Source organism: Rhinolophus sinicus, linkage group LG07 (genome assembly GCF_036562045.2).
Source record: "Rhinolophus sinicus isolate RSC01 linkage group LG07, ASM3656204v1, whole genome shotgun sequence".
Taxonomy (NCBI): Eukaryota; Metazoa; Chordata; class Mammalia; order Chiroptera; family Rhinolophidae; genus Rhinolophus; species Rhinolophus sinicus.
This window is the reverse complement of record NC_133757.1, coordinates 59,292,207-59,318,452: the sequence shown is the minus strand read 5'-3', so window position 1 is coordinate 59,318,452 and position 26,246 is coordinate 59,292,207. Positions and strand designations below refer to the sequence as shown.

The 26,246-nt window shown below is 35.1% G+C and overlaps 1 protein-coding gene across 10 annotated transcripts in view; it reads right to left on the bottom strand.

Moving 5' to 3' along the window:
• CCSER2 (coiled-coil serine rich protein 2) overlaps positions 1-26,246 on the bottom strand; it is a 170,284-nt gene that overhangs the window by 34,356 nt on the left and 109,682 nt on the right. For all 10 annotated transcript variants that reach the window (XM_019755556.2, XM_019755554.2, XM_074339719.1 and 7 more), the window contains 3 exons: positions 11,630-11,713; positions 5,726-5,812; positions 3,409-3,498 (listed from right to left, as the gene is read on the bottom strand). In XM_019755556.2, the coding sequence (XP_019611115.2) occupies positions 3,409-3,498; positions 5,726-5,812; positions 11,630-11,713 (261 nt within the window). The remainder of the gene's footprint in view (positions 1-3,408; positions 3,499-5,725; positions 5,813-11,629; positions 11,714-26,246) is intronic.

The following is a 26,246-nucleotide window of genomic DNA, read 5'->3' as shown; positions in this document are numbered from 1 at the left end:
TCTCAGCTTCTTCACATGCAGGGGAAAAGTGAAATTGGTACCATTTAGGCACCACTGAGGTTTCTGGAAGTATCCTGAGGGCTGGGACTGTATGTATCTTGTTCATGTTTACACTCTCAGATTAGCACAGTGCCTGGAATAGAGTAGGCACACAATTAAATTATCTGTAAATGAGTAAGTGATTACCTACTTTTCTTCCTTTCCCCATGTTCTACTACCTATTTCATCCTCTTATTTCCTATTGGCTCTCTACTTTTAAAAAATGTATCTGCAGCAATTAGGTACTACCAAAATTATTTCAGGTAAATTTATGAAAACTTATGTTGGGCTCAACACATTCAAATTTCCATTGCTCTGTTGCTATTGTTGACCTATCACTCTTCTTTTTCTGGCAGGTCCTGACTGAGATGTCCGTATTATTTTTTTTCGTATTTCTTTCCATGTCCTAAATGGCTGCTAACAAATATTATAAATAGTATCCCTCTCCTTCACCATCCTTCTCCGTCTTCTATCACAAGTGGATTTCTTACTCCAATTCCAGGAAATGTTCAGAGGAAATGCTTACATGTGTCTCACAAATCGCTGAGGTAGATTCTACAATTCTCAACAGAGTGTCAAGAAGGGCATTTAAATGCCCCAAGTTACTACAGGAAACAGTGAAGAACAAGTACTCAGACTGTAACTTTCTGAGATTGTAACTCAGATTGTAATCTTCCCAAAGGCTTAGCCAGATCAAAAAAACTTTACTTACACTAAACTTCAGGATTTTTACTATAACATGTTTTGATTCCCCAAATCACCACTTAACAAACTAGATGTTGCCAAAGAAGAGAACCACTGCATCTCTCCATCCCCAACATCTTGTTTTAATATGTCGGGTTACTGCTAAAATAAAAGAACATGTAGGGGTGGCCAGATGGCTCTGCTGGTTGGAGCGTGACCTTTTAAAAACAAGGTTGCCGGTTCAATTTCCACATGGGATGGTGGGCTGTGCCCCTGCAACTAAGATTGAAACCCGCGACTGGGCTTGGAGCTGAGCTGTGCCCTCCACAACTAGACTGAAGGACGACTTGGAGCTGATGGGCCCTGGAGAAACACACTGTTCCCCAATATTCCCCAATAAAAACTTTTTTTTAAAAGAGAACACGTAGAGTCAAGTCTAACTTTTTTAAAAAAGAAAATCTTTGTTATTATGGTAAATGGTTTCCAAAATAATTTATTTTAAATGAATCCAACAAAGTTTGAAGAATGTAAAAATCAGAGAATAAACCCGACATTTAATGTTAATATTTAATAATTAACATTTAAATAAATATATGTAACTATTTCTTTAAATAAATATGACTTAATAAAACTACTTTTCCAGTAATTCCTGGATAAAATTTTGAATTCTACCTTCAAATGAACTTTAACACTAATTTCAACTCTTTCCCTAAGCACACCTCTGTGTTCCAGCCAGTCTTGTACTTACTACCGCCCAATTGTATCTTCCCACCTCTTTGCCCTTATTCCTGTTGTTCCTTTTGCCAAGCATATTTCCCCCACTTCAATCTGCAAAGCCTCTCTCAATCCTACATGGCTCCTCAGGGTGCTTTTGGGGGAAGGAACCTTAGACTAACAGCAGTCTGAAGTTAATAGTACTATTTTATAACTGATTAATTATGGAAACTTTAATATGCTATTTGATCACCTTGGCTTTTGTTACCTTATCTATAAAGCAAAGGTATTAAGCCAAGTGATTCCTACAGTAAAAGATAACAAGAAAACCTAAAGTCTGGGTTTGTCTGGAATGCTAGGCTGAAAATGTGACCTTCACTTCACCCAAGATCATAGTAAAACTAACTCAGGAATATATTCAGGAACGTCTTGGGGTGTTTTGCACCATTTACTTTTGTCTGGTGAGCAGGATACTAATAGCCAGTTTCCAGAACGGTGAAATTGAGAAAGCCAGAGACTCCCAGAAGGATGGCAAAATGGCACTTCTCACACTTAATGAAATCATCAATCTACTTAGTAACCTGTCAGAAGACACAAACATCCCTGTGAGGAAACTGGAGAAACCTGGAAAGTCCAAACTTCCAGCTAGAAGAAAGAGGTATAGTCTTTCATTTTGCAATTGTTTCCAAACAAGTAACTTTCCACATCTTTTGTCTTCAAAGAAATATCACATCATCCCTGTCTACTGCCATCTTTTGCTTTCTATGATACAATCACCATCGTCACCTTTTTCACCAAGCTCCTTGATTCTTCCAACCAGACTTTCCCAATCTTTTGAACCTTATAGAACTTACTACACTTCAACTATACCACGTCACCCGTTCTTTTAATAAGCACTTGTTAATGGAGTAATCCGTATTTGCTGTGTATTTCCTTCCCCAATTTTTCATTTGTACTTCAAAAGCCAGAAACTGAGATGGGAGAGGCTCACCAAACTTCTGCTGAATAAATTATTAGCATCATATTTACATAGAGCACACACAAATTACTTATTACATAAAAATAAATTAGTGTTTTTTAAAATTTAGAGGCCTATACCTAAGTTTTAAAAACTGGATTGCTGATTACCTTGACCATTCGAGTTCCCTGTTCATTAGTGTTACTAGGATTCCACTGCTAACATAAGGCAAAAGAAGAGCCAAGGCGGGCTTATTAGGCATTCTCTTAACAAGCAATACCTATTACTTGGTACTATGCAATCGGATAACGATGACTGACAGCCATATGATGATTCTCTGGCTCAGGCACATCCTGAACTGAGTTCAGAAAAACTCAAGATTAAATTACGGTCAGTGTATTTCAGCACTAAATATGTTTTAAGATGTAACATTTTTGAAAAACAACAAAGAAGCCTTGACTACATGGTTATTTTCTACTGTTTAGAATAAACCATTCCCTAACTATGCCTACAACAAAACCTTTACTGTCTATATCCTAATGCATTTATATTTCCGAACAGCCTTAACATTCATTTGAGTAATTATAATAGAACATAGTGGAAGAGTTTCAACAAAAAAAGAATATGCTGCATCATATAGTTTCAAAGAGTAGTATGTTGCTAAAGAGGGGAGATTGTATTGTATTTTGGACTTCTGTTTCTTTTAGGATATGGGGAAGTAATACTCTCACAAACACATACAATGAGAAGAGACTAGATATGCAAAACAAAATGTGTTACAGTGTGCAGAAAGGAAAAGCTATTAAATGCACATTCATTTATTTAAGACATACAAGGGAAGCTTTAGAAAGCACATAAACACCTAAGAGACAAGAAAAAACAACTTACTTAAAAAAAAAAATATTAACAGCCATGACAGATTCCAAATTATTTGAGATTAGAGTAAAAAGGGTGGAACAAAACCTCAAAATAGTAAATGACAAAAGAAGGGGTTAAGGGCATATGCTACTCACATGAATTCTTCTCCAAGGTGTTTGGGTATATTTATCGGCATATGTACATTTTCCCTCTTTAGATTTTTGGTGGCAGTTACACTGAGTTGCCTGAACAAAAACACAAATTTTTACACCGGTGTAATTCTTCACACACCCATACGTATACAAAGTGATTAGGGTCTCTCTTAGAGCGTAAAAACGAACCTGACAAAAAAGGGCAAACATCAAGGTCTATTAGGTAGCCTCTTATTTTATTCAGAGATTGGGTTCTAGAGTCAGCCAGAAAGACTAAAATTTTGAATAGTCAAAATTACCTTTGGCCATCTCTTATATTATCCATAAAACACGTTACCTATGATTTTATGCACATAAATACATACAGTACTATGTATATGGATGTAGAATATATACAGTAATATACAGCATATAAAGAATACAACTGCAAAATTTTAAGTATTTCTCTAAACTATCATGGTACTACAGTCACTGCAGCACAGTGTCTTAAATTCACTTTGGATGGTGCTCCACTGGATATTAAATATCACCAATCCACAAGTTAAGGCTGTCCCTTCACACGTCCAGTGCTTTTAAGCTTCCTCAATGATGTACTGACTTCATTGGATTGGACTATTCTGAATGATCTCTGCTCTTTGAAAAGATCCATCTGAGCATCTCAGTTCACAAATGAATTCTCTACATGATTCCACTCAAAGAATCCTTATTTAGTCATTTATACAACACAAAGTGATGTACCTACTCTGTAAGCTTTGGTCTCTCAAATAAGTATAATTTTTTTAAAAAATGAAAAGACTGATCATGAGAATTTCTCCATAGTGTGAAGTTGGAATATAACCATATTATTTGTTCAACAACACCAATGGAGATAAATACGCTTTCTTGTAGGGAAACCTATATAACAAATTACTGATTATTGCATCAAGTTAAAATTAGGTTTCCACTTCAGAAATATTTATCAGTATTCAAAATTTATATTAATTGCAACTAGATCGTTCCAATTTCCACAGACAAAATAAAATCTAATTAGAACCAAAAATCTCTGTGTACTGACCTAGTTCCCATTCCTAAGAAATGGGATAGTCATTAAAATAAAATTCAATAAATATTGACCCTTGAACAATGTGGGGTTTAGGTGCACCACAACTCCCTGTACAACTGAAAATCTGCGTATAATTTCTGACTCTCCAAAAACTTAATAGCCTACTGCTGACAAGAAGCCTTAATAACACTGATAATATAAACAGTCGACTAACACATATTTTGTATGTCATACATCTTATATACCGTATTTTTACAATAAAGTACGCTAGAGAAAAAATGTTATTAAGAAAATCATAAGGAAGAGAAAATGCAGTTAATAACACTATGTATTTATTTTAAAAGATCGGCGTATAAGTGGACCCACATAGTTCAAACCTATGTTGTTCAAGGGTCAGCTTAAAGTCTCTTGAAATTCACTATAATACAACTTTTAACATACAAGGGAGGTATATAGAGAAAAGATAATAAACAACATTTATCTTAATGCAAGCACAGTACTTATACTGTCTTGAGTACTGCAATTCCGGAAATGATTTCCTTTCTGTGCCTATCATATGAAGAGTAAGATTTGGCAAATATTTGAATTGTTCATAATTTGGAAAACATACTTTTTAGTGATATACTGTTGACTTCCAACACAGATTTTCCTTGGCCTGTTTGAATTTTTATGCCATTATGTTCTTGCTACCCTGGCTTTTTATATTATTACAAACTAAATTATAATTAACTTCAAGACATAGCACATGTTGTTTTCATATGGGACCAACATTTGAAATTGTAACAATTAAAAAATTATAAGGATTCTACTCTCAGCAATCCCGCAACATCATCCATGGGTAAGAAACATTTTCTCAGAGTAGCCTTTACTCTAACAGACAGCTATACAGATACCTAAGTCTGATACCCAGTTTCATTCTGTTCTCAGAGAGGAAAAATGCCCTGTTCTCAACTCACCAGTACTCATTCTTTAAGTACACATGAAGGAAAGAGATTTACCTTTTATTAATAAAAGGAATATAAACTAGTGAATCTTAAAACCTCAAACAGGGACCACTGAAAATGGATGGACAAAGATTTCCTTTTCACCTTGAATATTTACTATTTAAACTGAATGTTAAATCACATACTTTACAGTATATATGATCTAAAAATAATACAATAGTGCAACTCTGAAAGCCAAAAATAAAGTCAAACTTAAATTCTGGCTACACTTTAATAAAAAATACATATTTCCCAGTTTAAAAAGCCTCCATTTTACATACTACATTATACTTACAAGCTGATGTTCTAATAGCTGTATTTTTTCATCTTTTTTCTTTATTTCCTCTTTAAGTTGTTTTATTTCATTTAATAAATCTTCATTCTGAAACATAAAAAAAATTTTTTAACATGAAATATTTAACTGTATTTAAAATACCCTAATGAGAAATGTTAAATCAATGATGAAGATTGACCAATGAATGGTTTGCTCATTTACAGGAAAAAACGCTTCTGAAATATGCCACGTATTAAAACAAAAAACCTAATTTGGTCTTTTATGAATTTATAGTCTAATGGAATCTGACATGCAAACAATGAGCAGTAACAGCAGCAACAGTTAACATTCATCAAGTACTTATCAGGTGCCAATATGTAAGCATTTGATCCTGACTATAACCCCCAGGTAGGTACTATTATCCCCATTTTACAGGCAAGGAAACTGGGACATAGGCCATACAGTAAAAAATATATATTACATATAGAACAGTAAGCCCAGCTGGATTTCAAGGGGTGTATAAGAGTGCCTGTCATTGAAAATGAAGCGTACAACAAGCAGATGGAACCCGTAATTAAAGAGTTGTTTCATGGCTGGTTCAGAAATCAGCAGAAAGACAAATGTGCCTGAAGGGTAACAAGGGAGATGTCTTTCCATGAACCACTTTCCTGAGAAGAACTGCCTCTGTCAACTTAATGTGTAAGAAATTCCTAATAGTATTAAATGGAAACCTATTGTCAAATTAAACAGGAATCTGGTTACATTTCTAAGTGTAAAGTATCATTACTCTATAGTTACATTCTGTTTACTACTATTCAACTATCCAGAAATATATACTGAGGAAGAAGTACAAGCAAGGAAATTAGAATATATATGTGAATGATACATCATCTTTCAAGACAGAAAAATATGTAAGCAATAATTCTAATGTGTTGTTACTGAGCAAAGTATGCCAACTCCTTCAGATATGTTGGAACCAAAAATAACTGTTGTCTCTTTAACAAAAGATCAGAAATAGACATTTTACAAAGGCTTAACATAGCAAATAAACATCAAAAACAATCGGGAAGACAATATTTTTCTAATGCTATTATGTATAATGCAATTGGGAAAGACTATTATATATAAAAATTATTTCCCATTGAATTTAAAGAGTTTAGGAATTTAAAACATTCATACATCAAGACCCAAAAATGACAGACTGTGGATCATGAAATACATTTTTAGGCTATGTGGCAAATGTTATTAAGAAATGATAAATATATTTAATTATACAAAATTGTAGGGTAGCCGGATGGCTCAGTTGGTTAGAGCACAAGCTCTGAACAACAGGGTTGCGGTTCGAGTCCCACATGGGATGGTGGGCTGCGCCCCCTGCAACTATAGATTGAAAATGGTAACTGGACTTGGAGCTGAGCTGCGCCCTCCACAACTAGATTGAAGGACAACGACTTGGAGCTGATGGGCCCTGGAGGAACACACTGTTCCCCAATATTCCCCAATAAAGTTGATTTAAAAAAAAATTTAAAGCATCTACACAATTAACATTAAAGTTAAAAGCTGGTGAAAACCTAAGCAAACATGACAAAAGATTTATATCTCAAATATATTAAGAGCCTGTTCAAACATATAAGATCAGTATTTCTAGGCCCCAAAAGACAGCCAGTTCTCACAAACATACATGTAATTGGAAAAATGGTCTATCTGACTTGTTGGAGAAATATAAATTAAAGTATTATTTTATAAGTATTAAAATTGGGGGAGAAATACTCAGTGTGATTAACAAGACTTCCAAAAAAAAAAAAAAATCCTCCATTATCAGACATCACAGTTGATCTTCCTATACAAACATATCGCTGTTTATAAGAGTCATAAAAATACTTGCAGTCTTTGATTCAGTTATCCCACTCCCAGGAAATCTATGCCAAAGAAATGATCCTAACTATGAAAAAACCTATTACAAGGTATTATCTAACAGTTTACAAATTTACAATTGTCCTAGAAGGGAACAATTGAAATACAATGCAACAACTTGATAGAATACTATAAAGCCATCATTCAGTCACTGCTAGGTTATGCTGCTGTTGGAGGAAATAAAAATACAATGTAGCAATGACATTCATAGCCAACATGTATACAGATAGCATTTATTTAACGAAAGGCATTGTTCTAAGGATTTTACACATAAAGATAAGAAAAGAGTATACAACAGGAAATGGATAACTTCAGAATCTTACAGGATGAGTGAACAGTTCTGAAGACACAGAAGTGTGGCAGGCTTTGGATTTTAGGGTAAGGGATTCAAAGTCTCGCACCCATGACAATATAGAGATTAAGAACAAGCACAGCATTATCTTGAGAACTAGGAGGTGTGAAGCTTTTGCACAAAGGCTGTGGTGAACAGTGGGGAGCAATGTGCTTAATGACTAGGAAAGGGCCAGGTCACAGAGGGCCATGACTATCAAGCATGGCCTAAGCAGGAAGTGACAGATTAACATGCATTTGAGACGGCTTTGAAAGAAATCTGACAACAGCACAACTATCTAGGGAAATGATTATCAGGACATAATACTCCACATGAGAGTAGGAGCCTGAACCAATTGAATGATAACAGGAGAGGAGAAGGAAGAAGAGGAGAATCAACATTAGGAGATTTTGGTGATTCACTACATGTAAGAGAAGAGGAGTCAAGAGTGACATATGTATTTCTAGCTTTGGTGATATAATGAATGGTTGTGCCACCAAAAGCACTGGAGAATAAAGGAGGAGAAATATGTCCAAAAAGGAGTATTTGTGAGTTTTAAATATATTGTTAGAGGTACCTGTGGCTAGAACACACAGTGGAAATGTCCAGCTGGCAACTGGATTACCAAATATGAAAAAGATTTTACATGTTATCAATGTATTTGTCATATGTGAAATCACGGCAGTAAAAAGTTAAAAGAGGACTGGACTAAAGACGTAAATTTACATTCTAAAAAAGAAAAGGAACCTACAAAGGGAATGGGAGAAAAATGCTGAAGGGTATAAAGGGATTTTGGAGAGAAGTGACACAGAGACCAAGATAAACCTTTTAAGGTAAAGGCCACATCAAATGTCTATAATATTAAAACCAGTAGCTATTTTCTTTTTTATCCAGGTTCCTCATTTACTGGAAAGGGGTTTAAGGAGAACCAAAGACAGATTTGATTTATTGAATTTAAGATAGGTAAGATACAGAGTATAAACTGAGGATGAAGAAGTCGAGCACACTAACGACAGACAGACAAGCGGGTGCAGTTAGGTCCCTACGAGCCGCAGTACAATCAGGAACACAAGAAGAGTGGTCTTCCACAGCATTGTGGCCATCCCCCCCTCCCCCCCCCGCCCCAACTGGAACAAAGTGAGTGAGAATGGCAATTGATACAGTTAAGTCAGAAGGCAGGTAGCAGATCTTGCTTGATGAACACCAGGCTGCCTGTAGAAATTGAGAAGAGTGGCTGAGAATGGGTCTTGAGGAGTGTTTGTTTGGAATAGTTCATCACGGGAATGGGAGAGGGATATGTCCTGAGATAAAGGATAGACTGGAGACATGGAAGGCCCAGTGGAGATTTTAGACACTAAATTTGTCACCATATTTGCATCATTTAAAACTGAACTACTAAACCATTCTGGATGAGAAGCAGACACAGCTGGGGATCTGCTGATGAAAGTGTAAGAGTCTGGTGTACTGGAGAGAGACAACATCAGCTATTGCATCTCACCTTGGAAAAGAAGGAAGAAAGACTAGGAGTGACCTGCCTGGAAGGAAATGGAGCAGGGACAAGAAATAAATCCTGTGTAATATTAAATATATAGACAAACTAGAAAGGAACATGGAAAAAATGAAGATACTAGTTGTGTAAAAAAGAATTAAAATTTTTTTCTTTAAAAAAAATTTCTTTACTTGCAAAAAATTATTCACAAAAAAGAAGGCAGAAGAAAAAGTCAACTTTTCTTTTAAAATGGTAGTCACAAAACTCTAAAAAACTGAAGTGATAATCAAAAATTATCTAAGTCAATGGTTCCCATCTCGGTATGTATGTAAAAAAATTTCTTACAAAGACATGTTCTGCTGCAGACTGGCTGATTTAGATTATTAGTACATTCACAATAGCATGGAAGCCCAGAGATGGGAAGAAATTAATGCAGGGTAGGTAGGTAACATGTTGAAAAGCCAAGATTAGATAACCCGATGTGCACATTATCCTAAATTCTTTTGACTTTGATTGTTTTACATACAGTCTTGTTCCCAATAAATCACTCCACATCCTGAGAGAAAATATGCTTCTCTGACCCCTAATACCGTGTTTCCCTGAAAATAAGACCTAACTGGAAAATAAGCCCTAGCATGATTTTTTAGGATGACATCCCCTGACCATAAGCCCTAATGCATCTTTTGGAGCAAAAATTAATGTAAGACCTGGTCTTATTTTCGGGGAAACATGGTAGCAGGCTTGGCCACTTGACTTTAGAAGCAGCATATGCTACATCCAAGCAGAATCCATGTGGTCCTCCCAATGCTCTTTTCCCTCAAGTACAAAAGAACTACTGTATTTTGCCGTGTATAATGTGTATTTTTTTGCCCAAATCTGTGAGGGAAAAATAAGGCTGCATGTTATACATGGGTAGTATTAATTCCATATCTATATGTTTTCATTTCTTTTATTTACGTTATTAGTGAAAAATGTAACTCTAGAAATCAATAACGATATCCATATGCAAAATAATACCCTGAAATATGATCATCAGAGGAAGAGTTCGTGGTCTTGGCCTTCTATAATGCATAAATGTTGTAAATTTGTTACCAATACATAAAATTTCTCTTACCGTGTATCTGTTCTTGTGTTTTGTAATTATTTGTTACACAAAGGTTACTGTACCATAATGTTAAAAAATAAATGCTAAAAATTCCTTTATAATACAAAAACCAAGTACCTAAATGTAAACAAACAAGAATTTGAATTAAAAAATTAAAATGAAAGATTTTTTTCCCCCTGAAAAGTTTGGGCCAAAAACATGCATGTGCATTATACACAGGAGCACATTATATACAGCAAAATACGGTATGTCCCAGGATAGGGGCTGGTCCTTCAGCCTGGATCCCAGAATGAAGAAGATATATGAAGCAAGAGTCCCAACTAATCTACAGCCAGTTTGTAACACACTGGGAAATAACAACTGAGAAACAAACTTCCTATTGTAAATCACCAATATTTCAAGGTTGGTTGTTAATGCAGATGACTAGCAAACACTGACTAGCATATTCTGAAAACAATGTAAATGCAAAAAATAATTTTACTTGGAAATATTAAATAAATCAAGAATACTTGCATGTACTTAAGAAATATATATATGCTTCAGAAATAGTTACAAAAGAAAAAAGCTTCCTTCAACTAAAAATAAACTCAAAGATAAGAATGATAAAAAGTATACCTTTAAACACTCACGAAAATGTATCTGCATTCTATAAATATATTTTTAAACATGAAAAAGATAAACAAATTAATCTCATTTTCAGTATATTTCTTCAATGCTGTGATCTGTGACATAATATATGAGAAATAGCTATTAACCACTTTAATTTTTATTGAGTCACATATTGTTAATTCATAATTATAAAAAGAGAATTTTTAAAAATTTAAAAAGAGATTTTTAAAAAGAATCCTGTACCGGTAGTAATACAGAGACAAATGATTGTCCAACTGATAAAAGAAATTCAAATTAAAGCCCCACAGGAATATCATTTTTAACTTAATAAGGTATCAAATGAAAAGCAAACCTGTTAATCAAGACAGCAGAGCTGAAGGTACTACATTTATTAGTAAATGTTTTCATTGTTGCTGCTTTATAATTTTGGTAATAGAAAAGAATTCTGAAAAATTTAGCATGACCACCTAGCCATACCTTATTTATATGGTCACCATCTTCTGGTTCTGGACTAGATGGCAATGAGAGCTGGATATCATGCAATGAACCACTTCCATCGTGCTGTCAGAAAGAAGAGAAGGAAAACAGGAATTAATACAATAACTGCAGACACTCAGTTCAACCTGAATTCACCGCAAACCAAATGCTAGCATGGTAAAGAAGAAACAGGAAATAAGATTTTAGAAATCTTTTCATCTCTATGCACTTATAGAAAGAAATGTGGAAGAAGAAAAAAGAGGGCAAGAATAATTTGTGGAAATAAATAATACACTATATGATTGGTGAAAAATAACACACTGTAAGAGTGGATGAAGCATAAAATCATTAAAAGTTTTAGAGTGGGAAAAGATATACAAAAAGTTTCCTAAAGAATTTTAAGACTATCTCAACTAAGAAAAATGTAAAATAAGTCAAATTAATTCTTCTTTAAGTGTGGTGTTTTGGGTAAAAAGGAGTCAGCAACAGTAATATTAAGTAACTCAACAAGACTTGGCCAAAAATAATTTGATTAAAATTATTCAAGACAAAAACAATTTGATTAAAAGTACTAGACAATTGAGTATACACATTGACTATTTACATGAAGTCTGAAAACAGGCAAAACATTTATTGTGCTAGAAATGAGAACAGTGGTTAACTCGGGCAAGAGGTTACTGACTGGGAACGAACATTAAGGGACATGCTAGGTAGGATGCTGGCAGTGTTGTCTTGACTGCATGGTGGTTACTTGGGTACATACATATGTAGAGTTCAGGCTGTATACTCAACATTGATACACCTTAAGCAGTTTACTGGATGTATGCTACACATCAATTTTAAAAAAGTTGAAAAAAATTAAACTTGTGGTCCTTAAACACAATGAAGCAAATGACAGGATAGTATTAAGTCCTACCCAGTGCCAAACTGGTTTAGGAGCAACCAGGTAAGAAATGGCATGTTCAGTGATTCACAGACAACCTTAAGAAAGAGGAACCAGTGAAGGAAATGCACGGGATGGTGCTGAGAGACTGAGCCCCTGACCAAGACAGTACACTGCGGTCTGGCACTTTGTTCAGATGGTACCCTATTGCCTTGGGACACCTACTGAATCGACAGTCTTCAAGGATCAATGCCACTGCAATCCTCCTCAGACATACCTGCCCTGAAGGAAATGGAAATGTCCTGCACTGAGACAAGAATGCTAAAATGAGAGACATAAGCATGTAGGTAATTTTCTTTATTTACTGCACTGTATACCTACTAAATCAGAATCTCTAGAGGGGACGCCTAGGAAAGTGCATATAGGAAAAGTTCAATAGGTAATACCGACTGACAGTGAAGAATACACGTTTGCCAAATTTCCAGCATGGATGACGCAATAGCCTAATGAATAACAAATGCTCTCAAAACACTACCTCAAAAACTATTCAAAAGAAAAGAAATTTTATATGACTCATGTCAATAAAAAGTTTATCTCTGCTGTAAATGCCTTGACATAAAAGACCAGGTCCAGTCCTACAGGCAAGTATGCATCTGAGAAAAGAGGGGCTATAAAATTTGACTTATTTCCAAACATCTGTAATATCACCCTGTCCACTGCAGAGCAGGAAGCCTAAGGAACGGGAGAGAACACAAGTCCCCACCACTTTGTCCTGGGCAGGGGTGTAGTTGGAAATATGCAGCAAAGGAAATATAAAATGTCAGCTTGCAGCACAGAAGAACAAAAAGGGGAGCCCAGGGAAACAGAAAATACCAGAGATCATGAAATGACTCCAGGAAATTGTATGTAAATTTCTAGGTTCACCCATGAGCAACACTTGCTTGGATCTGATTCTAAATAGCATATCAAAGACTGAGAAATAAATTAAGATCACTGCCCAGGTCCCAAACTAGCCCCTGGAAGGTGTACATGCAGAACATATCTGAAGAGTATGGCAAAGGCTTTGAAAACAGAAGTAATGTTAAGACCACAATCCGAAGGTGGCCATTTGGAACTTGTAGCCTGAACCCATTCAGACTGTTCGCCTGCTTTAAAAAAAAAAAAAAAAAAAATCAATATCCTCCATAGCATTTAACAAGATCAAGATCCAAAATTACTCAACATACAAACAAGGAACATCTCAATTCACACAGAAAAAGACAACAGACATCAATGCGAAAGTAACACAGATGTTGGAATTAATTAGAAGAAATTTTAATAGAGCTATCATAAAAATTCTCCAAAAGTAAGGGCAAACTCTTGAAGGGAATGCAAATAGAAAGTCTCAGCAAAGAAACACAATATAAAATGGAAACAAATGGAAATTTTAGAACTAAAAAGATTAAATAAGCAAAATTTCAAAGTCCACTAGATGGACTGAATACCAGCATTTGAGATGACAGAGTCAACTTGAAGGTAGATCAAGAGAAATCATCCATTTAAATAATGAAAATTTTAAAAGATTGGCAAAAACAAACAAGCAAGAGCCTGCTATGGGAGCTGTGTGACAACAATAAAAGATCTAACATTCATGTCATCGAAGTCACAGAAGAAATAGTGTGGGACACAAAAAAATATTTGGAGAAATAATGGATAAACAAACCTCAAATTTGTAGAAAGACATGAACCTTCATATTTGAGGTCAATTTAAACTAATAGAAAATAAACAAAGTGTGTTCTTTGAACATAAGGGAATTTAACTAGAAATCAGTAACAGAAGCATAATCTTCAAACAGCTGGAAAGTAAACATCAAACTTCTAAATCATCTCTGGGTCTAAAGAAGCCTCAAGGTAAATAAGAAAATATTTTGAGTTGAAGGAAAATGAAGACACCACACATCAAAATTTGTGGAATAGAACTAAAGCCAGTGCTTACTGGGAAAAGTATTGTATGTGATGCTTATATTAAAACAAAGGCATCAAATCCATGACCAGAGCAAAATAAACCCAGAACAAGCAGAAAGCAGAAAATAATAAAGAGCAGAAATTAATGAAATTGAAAATCAAGAAATAGAAATCAACGAAACCAAAACCAGGTTCTTTAACAACTGCAAAGTCTCTAACAAAACTGCCAAAGATCAAAAGATAGAAGACACAAATCAGACATACATCGGGACACAGAAGACATAAACCACGAATGAAAGCAGGGATATCATTACAGATGTCTGAAACATTAAAAGCAAATAAGGTAGTAATACTATGAGTGACACTAAGCACACAAATTTGAAAACTTATATGAAATGGAGAAATTACTCAAAAACCACAAACTAAACTCACCTAAAATGAAACTGACAAACTGAGTAGATCTATGATTAATAAAATGAATTCATAGTTTAAACTTTCCATAAAAGAAATATTGAAGGCCCGATATTTTCCCGGCAAATTCTTCCAAAATTTAATAATACCAGTTCTATACAATCTCTTAGAAAAAATAAAACTCATTATAAAATTACTCAAATCAATTAATGAGGGCAGCATTAACCTGATACCAAGTACCATAGACCAATATCCCTCATAAGACACAAAAATCCTTATTTAACATACACAAAAAAAAGTACTGTGAGTCAAATTCAACAATATGTAAAAATGAAAAAACATGAACAAGTAAGGTTGATCCTAGGAATGTAAAGCTGGTTCAATAGTCAAAAAAAAAATGTAATTCACCATACCAAGAGATAAACTATCAATGATTATACCCAGAGATACAGATAGTTTCTGACAAAATTCAACATCCATTCATGATAAAAACTCAGCAGCAAAGTATGAATAGAAGAGAACTTGCTGAACCTGACAAAAGTCCATCTAAAAAAACCCTACAATTGACATCATATTTATCAGTGAAAGACAATGTTTTATCCCTAAAAGCAGGAACAACAAGGCATTCCTATTCAATACTGTACTGTAGTTTCTATCCACTGCAATATGGCAAAGAAAATAAAAAGACAAGTAGGAAAGGAAGAAATAAAACCATCTCCAGTCAGTCAATATAATTTTGGGTATAAAAAAATCCCAAAGTATCTATAGTACTACTACTACAACTAATATATGAATTAGGAAAGTCACAACATACAAAGTTAATATACAAAAATCCAATTTCTATGGCAAAGAACTGAAAATTGAAATAAAAAAAGACTACCATTTATAATAAACCAAAATCCACCAAAAAAAAAGAAAAACCACCAAGAAAAATCAAAATTAAAAATTAAAGATATATATATGTACAAATCTAACAAAATACAGACAAACTCTCTATATTAAAAACAAACATAAAGAGATGCAATAAATCAGAGATGACCTAAGTAAATGGAGAGATATATTCTGCTGATGGATTGACAGACTCAATGTTGTTGAGACGTCCACCTGATATGGGAGAGCTCCCTCACTATGAAAGTTTTAAGCCTCCCTCACTATAGAAATTTTAAGTCTCCTTTTCCCTAATTTCTTAGCTCCTTAGCCCCGGGCTTTGATTACTCTTCCAATCAGTTTCTGAATCCTAGACTAAAGATTGCTCCTGGCCTGATTCACAGAAAGTTTCTCAGGTAACCACTTAAAAGCCTGTGACTTCCCAACATCCCCCAAGCCATTCCACACCTAACTCTTGTATAACTCCATTCCAGAGACCAAATAGGCTTTAACATTCCCCCAGGCCTGTATACTTGTTGATTATAATCGCTGAAGCCTAAAGTTCTTTCCAACCCATTCTGGGCCCAGCTCCTGGACAACTGATGCCACCTGAATGACTGGTTGAATGGCAACAGGCTCTATAGAGCTAATGGATTTATTAATTAAAATCTATTTTTCCTCATGTAGGGGCCTTGGGGATACAGAGGATACCCCAGCAATATTGCCAGTACCAACCAAAGAGGACAATGCATTCTTCTGGGCAGACCTCGAGATCCCTTCCTTCTCATCTGAGATTAGATAGGGTGAGAGTTCCATGAATCCCCCCATAGGTGGTGACAGCTCTACACCACTGCCCAGCAGGAAGCAGATACAGAAGAACAGACCTCCTGTCCCTCAGCTTCCCATAGAGATTTTATGGGGATCACATCTCTCAAGGGAAAAACAAGGTAGGCAGTTAGAGGTAGGTATCGGGTCTCTGCATTACCATCCAAAAGACCTCCCCTCTCTGTCCAAAACTTCACCTTTTCATTGTAAACAATTGGGTACAAAAATACCCAACTAGATTAAACCGGCCACTCACACCAGTACAGTTTAAAAAGATGAGGTAATAGCCTCTTGTCAATCATAAGTGTCAATCAAGTGGTTCCACACCTAGAAAGGAACAGCCCATTCTAGAGAAAACGGATAAAAACTCCAAGTCCTTGCAGTGAGGGCCTTTATTTTTGAGCCTGGACCCTTGGCCCTTTGGGCCGGTTTGCCTTTTGAGCCTCTTCCTTTGTTCTACCTTGAGCCCCTGGACCTTTTTGCCTTTGAGCCCCTTCTTTTGCTCCTAATAATCCCACCTTGGGCACTTGAGCCATTCTTTACTGCTCAGGTCCGCTCCTATTTCCTTGAAGTGTACTGTCTCTTCTAATAAACTGCTTTTTTCACTACTTGACCTTGGTATCTCATTCAATTCTTTGTGCGAGACGCCAGGAACCTGGACTCCACGCCGACAAGGGCCCCACTCTCCGAAAACAAATCTCTTCTGAATTCACTACAGATTGGTGCCCTCCCAACTGAAATCCAGAAAAATGTTTTTTGTAGAAATAAAAGAGTTGCTTATAAAATTTACATAGCAAGGCAAAAAATAAATAAATAAATAAAATAGTCAAACAATTTTGAAAAGGAAAAACAAAGTTGGAGGAGTCACAGTACTTCGTTTCAAGACTTACTATAAAGCGACAGTAATCAAGAGTGTGATATTGGTAAAAGGACAAACACTGATCAAAGAAACATAACAGAGTCCCAAATAGACCCACACATATATGCTCAAAGACGGTTTTGACAAAAGTACAAACGCAATTCAACAGAGAAAGGACAGCTTTTTCAACAAATGGTGCTAGAACATCCATATGCAATAAAGTTAACTTTGCTCCATACCTCACATCATATACACAAATTCTCAAAACAGATTGTAGACCTAAATGTTAAACTTAAAACTATAAAACTTCTCCAAATAAACATAGAAAATCTTTGTGACCCTGGGTTGGGCAAAGATTTCTTAGATATGATACCAAAAACATTATCATAAAAAATTGGTAAGTTTGACTACAAGAGCAGAACTTCCTTAAACAACGATTAACAGAGGCGACCGGTTAGCTCAGTTGGTTAGAACGCGGTGCTCTTAACAACAAGGTTGCCCGTTTGATCCCCACATGGACCACGATGAGCTGCGCCCTCCACAACTAGATTGAAACAACTACTTGACTTGGAGCTGATGGGTCCTGGTAAAACACACTTAAAACAAATAAAAGCTAAAAAAAATACAGACGATTAACTGAATGAAAGGAGAAGCCATGGACGGGGAGAAAATATTTGCAATAATTCAGACAAAATGTTGGGCATAGTGCCTAACTCATAGAGAGCATTCATAAAGTGTCAGCTACTTTTAAAATAATAGCAACAACAAAAATAATGATAATGTGAAGGTCTAGGATTTGTAACTGACTTCATTAACTCACAATTGCATACAATTGCCAAAAAAGTTAATTCCATTTTTTTAATATTCATTTGTTTCAGCATTTACTCACCTGATAAAGGACTTCCATTTAAACATATAAAGAACTATCAAAAATCAATATTAAAACAGACAATATTTTTGTTAATGGGCAAAACAACAGATATTTAACCAAAGAAGATATACAAATGGCAAACAAGCATATGAAAAGGTGCTCAGTATGATTAGCCATTAGACAAATGCAAATTAAAACCAGTGAGATACCACTGTACACCCAGGAGGGAGGCTTTTGAAAAATACTGTCAATACCAAGTGTGGACAAGGATGCAGAACAATTGGAACTTTCATTAATTGCTCGTGAGAATACAAAATTATAGAGCCACTTTAGCAGTTTCTTAAAAAGTTAAATATATACTTAACATGCTACCCAGCAATCCTACCCCAGGAGAAATGAAAACATGCACAAACGAAAATCTGTGCAAGAGTGTTTACAGACTTTATGCCTAACTGCCAAAAACTGTAAAGTGACACAAATATGTATCCTTCAACTAGTAGGTAAATAGATAAACTGTGGTACATGTATACAATGGAATACTACTCAGCAATAAACAGGAACACATTACTGATACATGGAGCAGCATAAATGAATTTGAAATGAATTATCATTAAGTGAAAGAAACCAGACTCAAAAGGCTATGTATGATTCCACTTATGTGACAGTCTTAAAAAGACAAAACTACAGAGATATAAAACAGATCAGCAGTTGCCAGGAACCAGCAGTGGATGTTGGATCGACTATAAAAGGAAAAAAAAAAAAAGGAATTTTGGGTGGCTAAATGTAAAAGCTGCACAATTGTATGAATTTGTAAAAGCTCACAACTGTACAACAAAAAAAGGGTGAATTTTACTGCATAAATTATGCCTCCATAGAACAGTACTAGGTAGTACTAGGTGTCTTCCTAGAAATTCATGCTAACCCAGAACTTGTGAATATGACTTCATTTGGAAACAAGGTCTTTGCAGATGTAATCAACTTGAAGTCGTATTGGATTAGGGTGGGCCTAAATCCAATCTGACTGGTGTCCTTACAAGAAATTTGGACACACAGACACATAGGTCACATGAAGGTCATATAAAGATGGAGGCAGAGATTCAAGTGATGCACCTACAAACCAAGGAATGTTCAGTACTGCCAACAACCACCCAAAATTAAACAGGTAAGGGACATTCCTCTCCTAGAGTCTTCAGAGAGTCCATGGCCCTAACGACTCATTGATTTCATATTTCTGGCCTCCAAAACTGTGAGAAAATAAATGTCTGTAGTTATATGCCACTCAGCTTGTGGTACTTTGTTGTGGCAGCCCTAGATAACTAATATGAGACCTGGACTAAAAAAAAATTCAAAGCAAACAAAAAGAAAAACTCCATGGGCTGGCCGGGTGGCTCAGGCGGTTGGAGCTCTGTGCTCTCATGGGTCAGTGGGCTCTCAACCACAAGGATGCCAGTTGAACTCTTCAATTACCGCAAGGCATGGTGGGCCCCGCCCCCTGCAACTAAGATTGAACACAGCACCTTGAGCTGAGCTGCCGCTGAGGTCCAGGATGGCTCAGTTGGTTGGAGCACATCCTCTCAACCACAAGGTTGCCGGTTCAACTCCCACAAGGATGGTGGGCTATGCCCCCTGCAACTAGCAATGGCACCTGGACCTGGAGCTGAGCTGCGCCTTCCACAACTAAGATTGAAAGGACAACTTGACTTGGAAAAAGTCCTGGAAGTACACACTGTTCCCCAATAAAGTCCTGTTCCCCTTCCCCAATAAAATCTTAAAAAAAAAAAAAAGAGAAACTCCAGAAAAATCTCAACAATCACAAGAAAAATAAAAGTGATATAGCAATATTATTATAACAGAAGAGGGAAGGTAGAATTAAACATTAAAAGTATTAATAAGGATAATTTAATTAGTGATCAGAGGAACAATCCATCAAGAAGATGTATGAATCATAATAACTTACAGTAGTTCCCCTTATACATGGGGGATACGTCCCAAAACCGCCAGTGGATGCCTGACCGCAGATAGTATCGAACCCCTATATACACTGTTTTTTCCTATACATATCTATCTGTGATAAAGTTTAATTTATGAATTAGGCCCAGTAAGGGATTAACTACAATAATTAATAATAAAATAGAACAATTACAATACTATACTGTAATGAAAGTTATGTGAACGTGTTCTATGTCTTTCAAAATGTCTGGAATTTTCCATTTAATATTTTTGGAACATGGTTGACAACAGGTAACTGAATCCAAGAAAAGGGAATCCGCAGATAAAACAGCTTGAAGATACTAAAACAAAAATTGATAGCATCAAAAGGAGAAACTGAAAAATCCGTAAGCAGGAAATTAACAGTGCTCTCAGAAACAGATCAAAGACAATAATTTGGTAAGGATAATTAAGATATAAACAATACAATTTAAAAGCTTAATATAATAGACATACTGTGACCTAAAATATAGAAATGACACGTTCTAGTCAAACAAACATAGAACAGTCACAAAAACTGATCATGCTCTAAACCAGAGGATAACAAACTACAGTCCACTGGATGAATCCAGCCATCTGGCTATTTTGATTATAGCCCATAAGCGAGGAATGCTTTTTACATTTTAAAAAGTTGCATTTTAAATGATTTTATAAGTATCTACATAAAACATCTCAAATTTGCCTCTTGCCTGAAAAGGCTAAAGCCATTTAGTATGTGGCCCTACTTTAAGACAAAGAAAATATCAACACATTCCAAAGAATTTATATCATATAGATATTATTCTTTATTATTAATGTACTAAGATTAGAAATCAATTAAAAAATGAAAGCCCCATAATACCAAACCAATATTTTTGAAAATTGAAAAAATATTATTCTAAATAAAATAAATGTATAATACAGCCCAAGAGTTATTAATGATTTTTAAGTTATTGTTATGCCTCAAAAAATAAATTTAAAAAAAACCTCATTTTTTAATAGTCTAGCAGTCTAGATTCAGGGAATCAAAAAGGAAAAAGCTATTATTTCCATCAAAGCACAAGAACTTAAAAGACCATGAATCTCTAACTAAATCAATTAATAAAACCATCTCTCCTCCAAATAACTCTGTGACATTAACCAGTGGTAGTCGTCTCTATTAAATCTTAACTACAATGAAGTGTCCAAGCCAAAATTAGGAAACATTTTGAGAAAAGATTCTTTAGCACTATAGGGGGAAACAAGCCACAAAATGGGAAAAAATAACCAAAAAAAAAAAAACCAGAAAAACCTCTTTTTAAAAAAACACTGAACAATCATGCATGAATGTTCATGCTTCACATTACACATACTAAGAAGCTAATAGTTACTGACAAGTGTTAGGCATTATTCTAAGCATTTTGCATAATAAATGCGTAAATGCAAAATAATACAGAAAATTACAACACATCACTGTACAAAAAATAAGCAATTCATAGTTTATTAATTGTCCAAGTATTCTGGGCTGCTCTTCTGAGTGAAGTGCCTCAGCAGTTTCTATAAGTTAGGATTTTTAAATTCCAACTGCAATTAACCTTAAGTTAATTAACTCTTATGTCGTAGCACTTTATTAGGTTCAAAAAGATAGATAAGGCTTCCTCTATTCTAAGAGCATTCAGGAACTACTGTAAGCAAACCATCTTTCACTTTAATTTTTGACACAGCTTAAAAGTAAACTTGTTCTACTACTGTAACTCTTCTACGTATTAACTTGCTGGAAAACCCTATTAATAAACTCCATCTTACCCAGGTGGTTCTTCCATAAGTTTGCAAAAACTGGGATTTTCCTACGAGTTCCAGAGCGGCTGCAATGGACATGGATACTTAAAATGACTAACAAGTTTGGCAGTGCTGACTTATCTCTGCTGACAAGCATCATCAGTGATGTCAACAAAGCTGCCTTGTGTTTCAGATATGCGACAACACAATCACAAGCGGCATCCTAGGGAAGGGAGTAGCGGAAGAGGAGAAATTGACTTTTCCATTTTGCTTTCAAAGTCACTTTTTAAAAACAAAAGTATATGAACGAAAAATCTTATCACATCACACAGACTCTAGAATGTGCACTAAAGAATTTTTGAGTAATGCTATAATTCACCTATGGGATTTAAAATCTAATGATTCAAGCTACATTTGAGAGGATTTAAAAAACACAAAGACTGATTTTCAGTAAGTGCTTCAGAGAAGAGGTGATCCTAACAGATGGTTGGGACAAAGACATTTGTAAAACAGAAAAATCTACCACACATTCAGATAGACTAACATTGTTATATATGAATAGACTCTATAATATCCTAAGCAAATATTATTTACAAACGCTTTCTGTTTAGATTTTTAATTACACCTAAGTATTCAATTTGTACATGTTTGAATCATGATATCCTTTTCCATAGGTTTCTTTCGACACTTAAAAACATTAGTTGTAAACTTCTAATTTTTCTACTTTTAATAAAAATACTCAACTTGTTTATAAAACAATAAACTAATTAATTGCTTCTGTACTACAGATTTTTTTCTCAACATCACTTTCAAATCCTTGTGTCCAATTGGTTTTTAGTAGATACTTTAGCACATACCAAGGATGCCAAAAAAATGTTAGGGGTGCCAAAAAAATGTATACAAGTGGACACTTTGGTCAAGGTAGCTCAAGCAATAGTTCGCCGTAATCAGAAGTGTCTGGACACTGATGGTAATCACTTTGAGCACCTCTTGTAATTGCAGAAGTCAAACATGACTTGTATTCATCATTTGCTATTGGTATATATTGAGTATTACAATTTCAATACAGGTTCCCTTTCTTAAAATGTGTATACATTTTTTTGGCATTCTTGGCACCCTCTCTATTTCTGGGTTTTTTATTATCTTCTGATCTATATTATTGGTGTCAATATTATATCCTGCTCTAAAGCATCCAACCCCCCCCCTTTTCTTTTTGTCCTCAATGTACACAAATTTTAGTCTATGGTGTTAATAATTTTGGAGTCATATTGATGAATCAGCTGTTGTGATTTTTCCTGAAACTCTACAACCATAAATAGTGCTGGGAGGAACTATGGTTCTAATCATATACTCAGATTGTACCTTATCTTTGCCCTTTGTAACACATCATTCTTATAATTATTTAATACTTGTATGTTCTCCTAGACCACAAGGTAGCTGTCTTGGTTACTACATTAATATCCACGGAATAAGTTAATTTTTATAATACTCAATCTTCCTACAGAACATAAGGATTTTCTTTAAATCTTTCATATATAAACGTTTTGCAGATTTCTTTATAAAACGTCACAAATTTATTACTGATATAATGTTTAACTGATACAGTGGTTATTTCTAATTTAAATCTATGATTTATTATCCTTGGAATCTTGAATATAGTACTGTATTTCCCCGAAAATAAGATCTAGCCGGACAATTAGCTCTAATGCGTCTTCTGGAGCAAAAATTAATATAAGACCTGGTCTTATTTTACTATATAAAATGGTTAAAATTACTTAAAATTACTATAATATAAGACCCGGTCTTATATAATGTAATATAAGACCGGGTCTGATATGATATGATATGACATGATATATGATATGACATGACATGATATGATATGATATAATATACCAGGTATGGTAAGATATGATATGATACCGGGTCTCATATTAATTTTTGCCCCAAAAGACGCATTAGAGCTGACTGTCCAGCTAGGTCTTATTTTTGGGGAAACGGGGTACTGCTTATCTACCAGAACAGGTTTGTTTGTTTGTTTTTGGACCATGATGCACAATTAGAAATACATTTTGTATCACCACCAAGTACACATATGCATATACACATATACATGAATGTGTGTGTGTGTGTGTGTGTGTGTGTGTGTATGTGTCTAAATAAGGATGGATGGATGGATGGATGATGGACAGATAGATACAGACATCACATTAAAAACAAGCTTCACAAAAAAATATTTGTACTTATTACATGTGATGCCCCCTGATTGCTTCTATAACATTATACTTTATTAGGAAAATATCATAGTTACAATGGACAAAATTTATTTCAAAACCCACTAACCAATAATAACGTGCAGTTTTAAGAACAATACACTAAGTACAGGATGAGAATTGTGTTTTCTTTCATTTTATCTTCACTACAACCACAATCCTTGGTACTCAACAAGTGCTTAATAAAGTATACTGAATGATATAATAGCAATAACTAAATGAATATTAAAGTACACAAAATTAGATTTTGGGTAGCTACATAAAATTGTGAGCAATAGAAGCAATTAAAAACCTTGACCTTCACATTTTTATTGTTGTTGTTGCTCTTATTGTTAGTAATATAAAAGCTAATATTTATTAATTGCTTTGTATGCACTGGACACTATGCTTAAGTACTTTATCTGAATTTCCTAATGCATTCTTTACAAGTCCTGAGATAGGAGCTATTACAATCTCTATATCTTTTATAAGGAAGTTTAGGCATACAAAGTTTAACACCACACAACACACAAGTGAAAGAACTGGTCTAAATTCAAACTTTTTCACACAAGTGAAAAAACTGGTCTAAATTCAGACTGGTCTAAATTTTTAACTTTTTGAAATTACATTTATTCTTATTAATTTTCAACATTAACATCTAGATATGCAGCATTACCCAATTATCCCATAGCTAAAAACAACTCAAATATCTATCAACAGGTAGATAAAAATAAAATGTAGTACATATATATTTACAATGCAATGCTATTCAGCAATAAAAAGGAATGAACTTATACGATGTCAGAGGGGTAGTAGACTGGGGGAGGGGAGTAATCACTTTGTGAGGAGAATAAATGTCTAACTATTACACTATTTTGTACACCTGAAACTAAAAAAAAGGAAAAAAACAAAAACAAAAGAAAGAACAGATGATATTCAAAAAACAGATGAATATCAAAACCATTATGGTGAGTCAAAAAATCTGGAAACAAAAATGGTATATATAGAAAAGTCCAATTTAGATATAATTCCATAAAAGATAAAACTTTAGTAACAGAAAGTAGACCAATGGCAGCCTGGGGGCCAGTTTGCGAGAGGACTGACTGCAAAGGAACGTGAGACAATTTTAGTAGCTATGGAAATGTTCTGTATCTTGATTGTGGGGGTGGTTACACAATTGTATATATTCATCAAAAACTGTACACTTAAAAATGAATATACTTCATTTAATTGTAAATTCAACCTTACTAAAGTCAATATATGTTTTTAATTTGTTTCTTCTTCCTCTTCACTTCCCTTTCTCTTCCTGAAAATTAGGTGAGACAGAGCGAGATAGGTCTGTCTCCTCCTCCCCCGCCTCCCTCAAAAAAAGAAAAAACAGTCTGGCCTGGGGTTTCAGAATCTAGGTTGAGGAACATGTCCCCAGGCAGGGAGTGTGGGGTGGGGAGCTTACCAAGGCATGTCAGAGCCCCAAACAGTGAAAAGGATGTCCATAAAGGGGGTGGGGGAACAACTGATACCAGAGTCATGCCTGAGTAGGATGAGGAGGGCACACACATAGGGGCAGCCCGAGGTGGGCTGTCAGAGTCCAAGCAAAGTGTGCTAGGCATCCACACATGGGGTGACCTGGAGAGGATTACCAGAGCTCAAGCAGCAGGAAGAGCAATAGGCACACCCAGCCCCCAGAGCTTGGCTTCTAAACACCAGTCTCCACTGCGCTCCTTGAAACAAATGGCTGTCTTCCGGTTGGGTTAGGGAAAAGGCTAAACAAGCCCAGGACATCTTGTATTACAAAAAAGGAAGGAACTACTCAAAGAATAATGGGCACAAGTCAAAAACAGAGATGTCAACCTGAAAGAGTTTTCAATTGCCAAACCTTGGACAGTCGGAGCATCAAAATAAATTATATTCCCAGATTATAACTGACTGCATAAAAATAAGAAACCACAAGTGCACACTAATTTATAAATAAATCATTG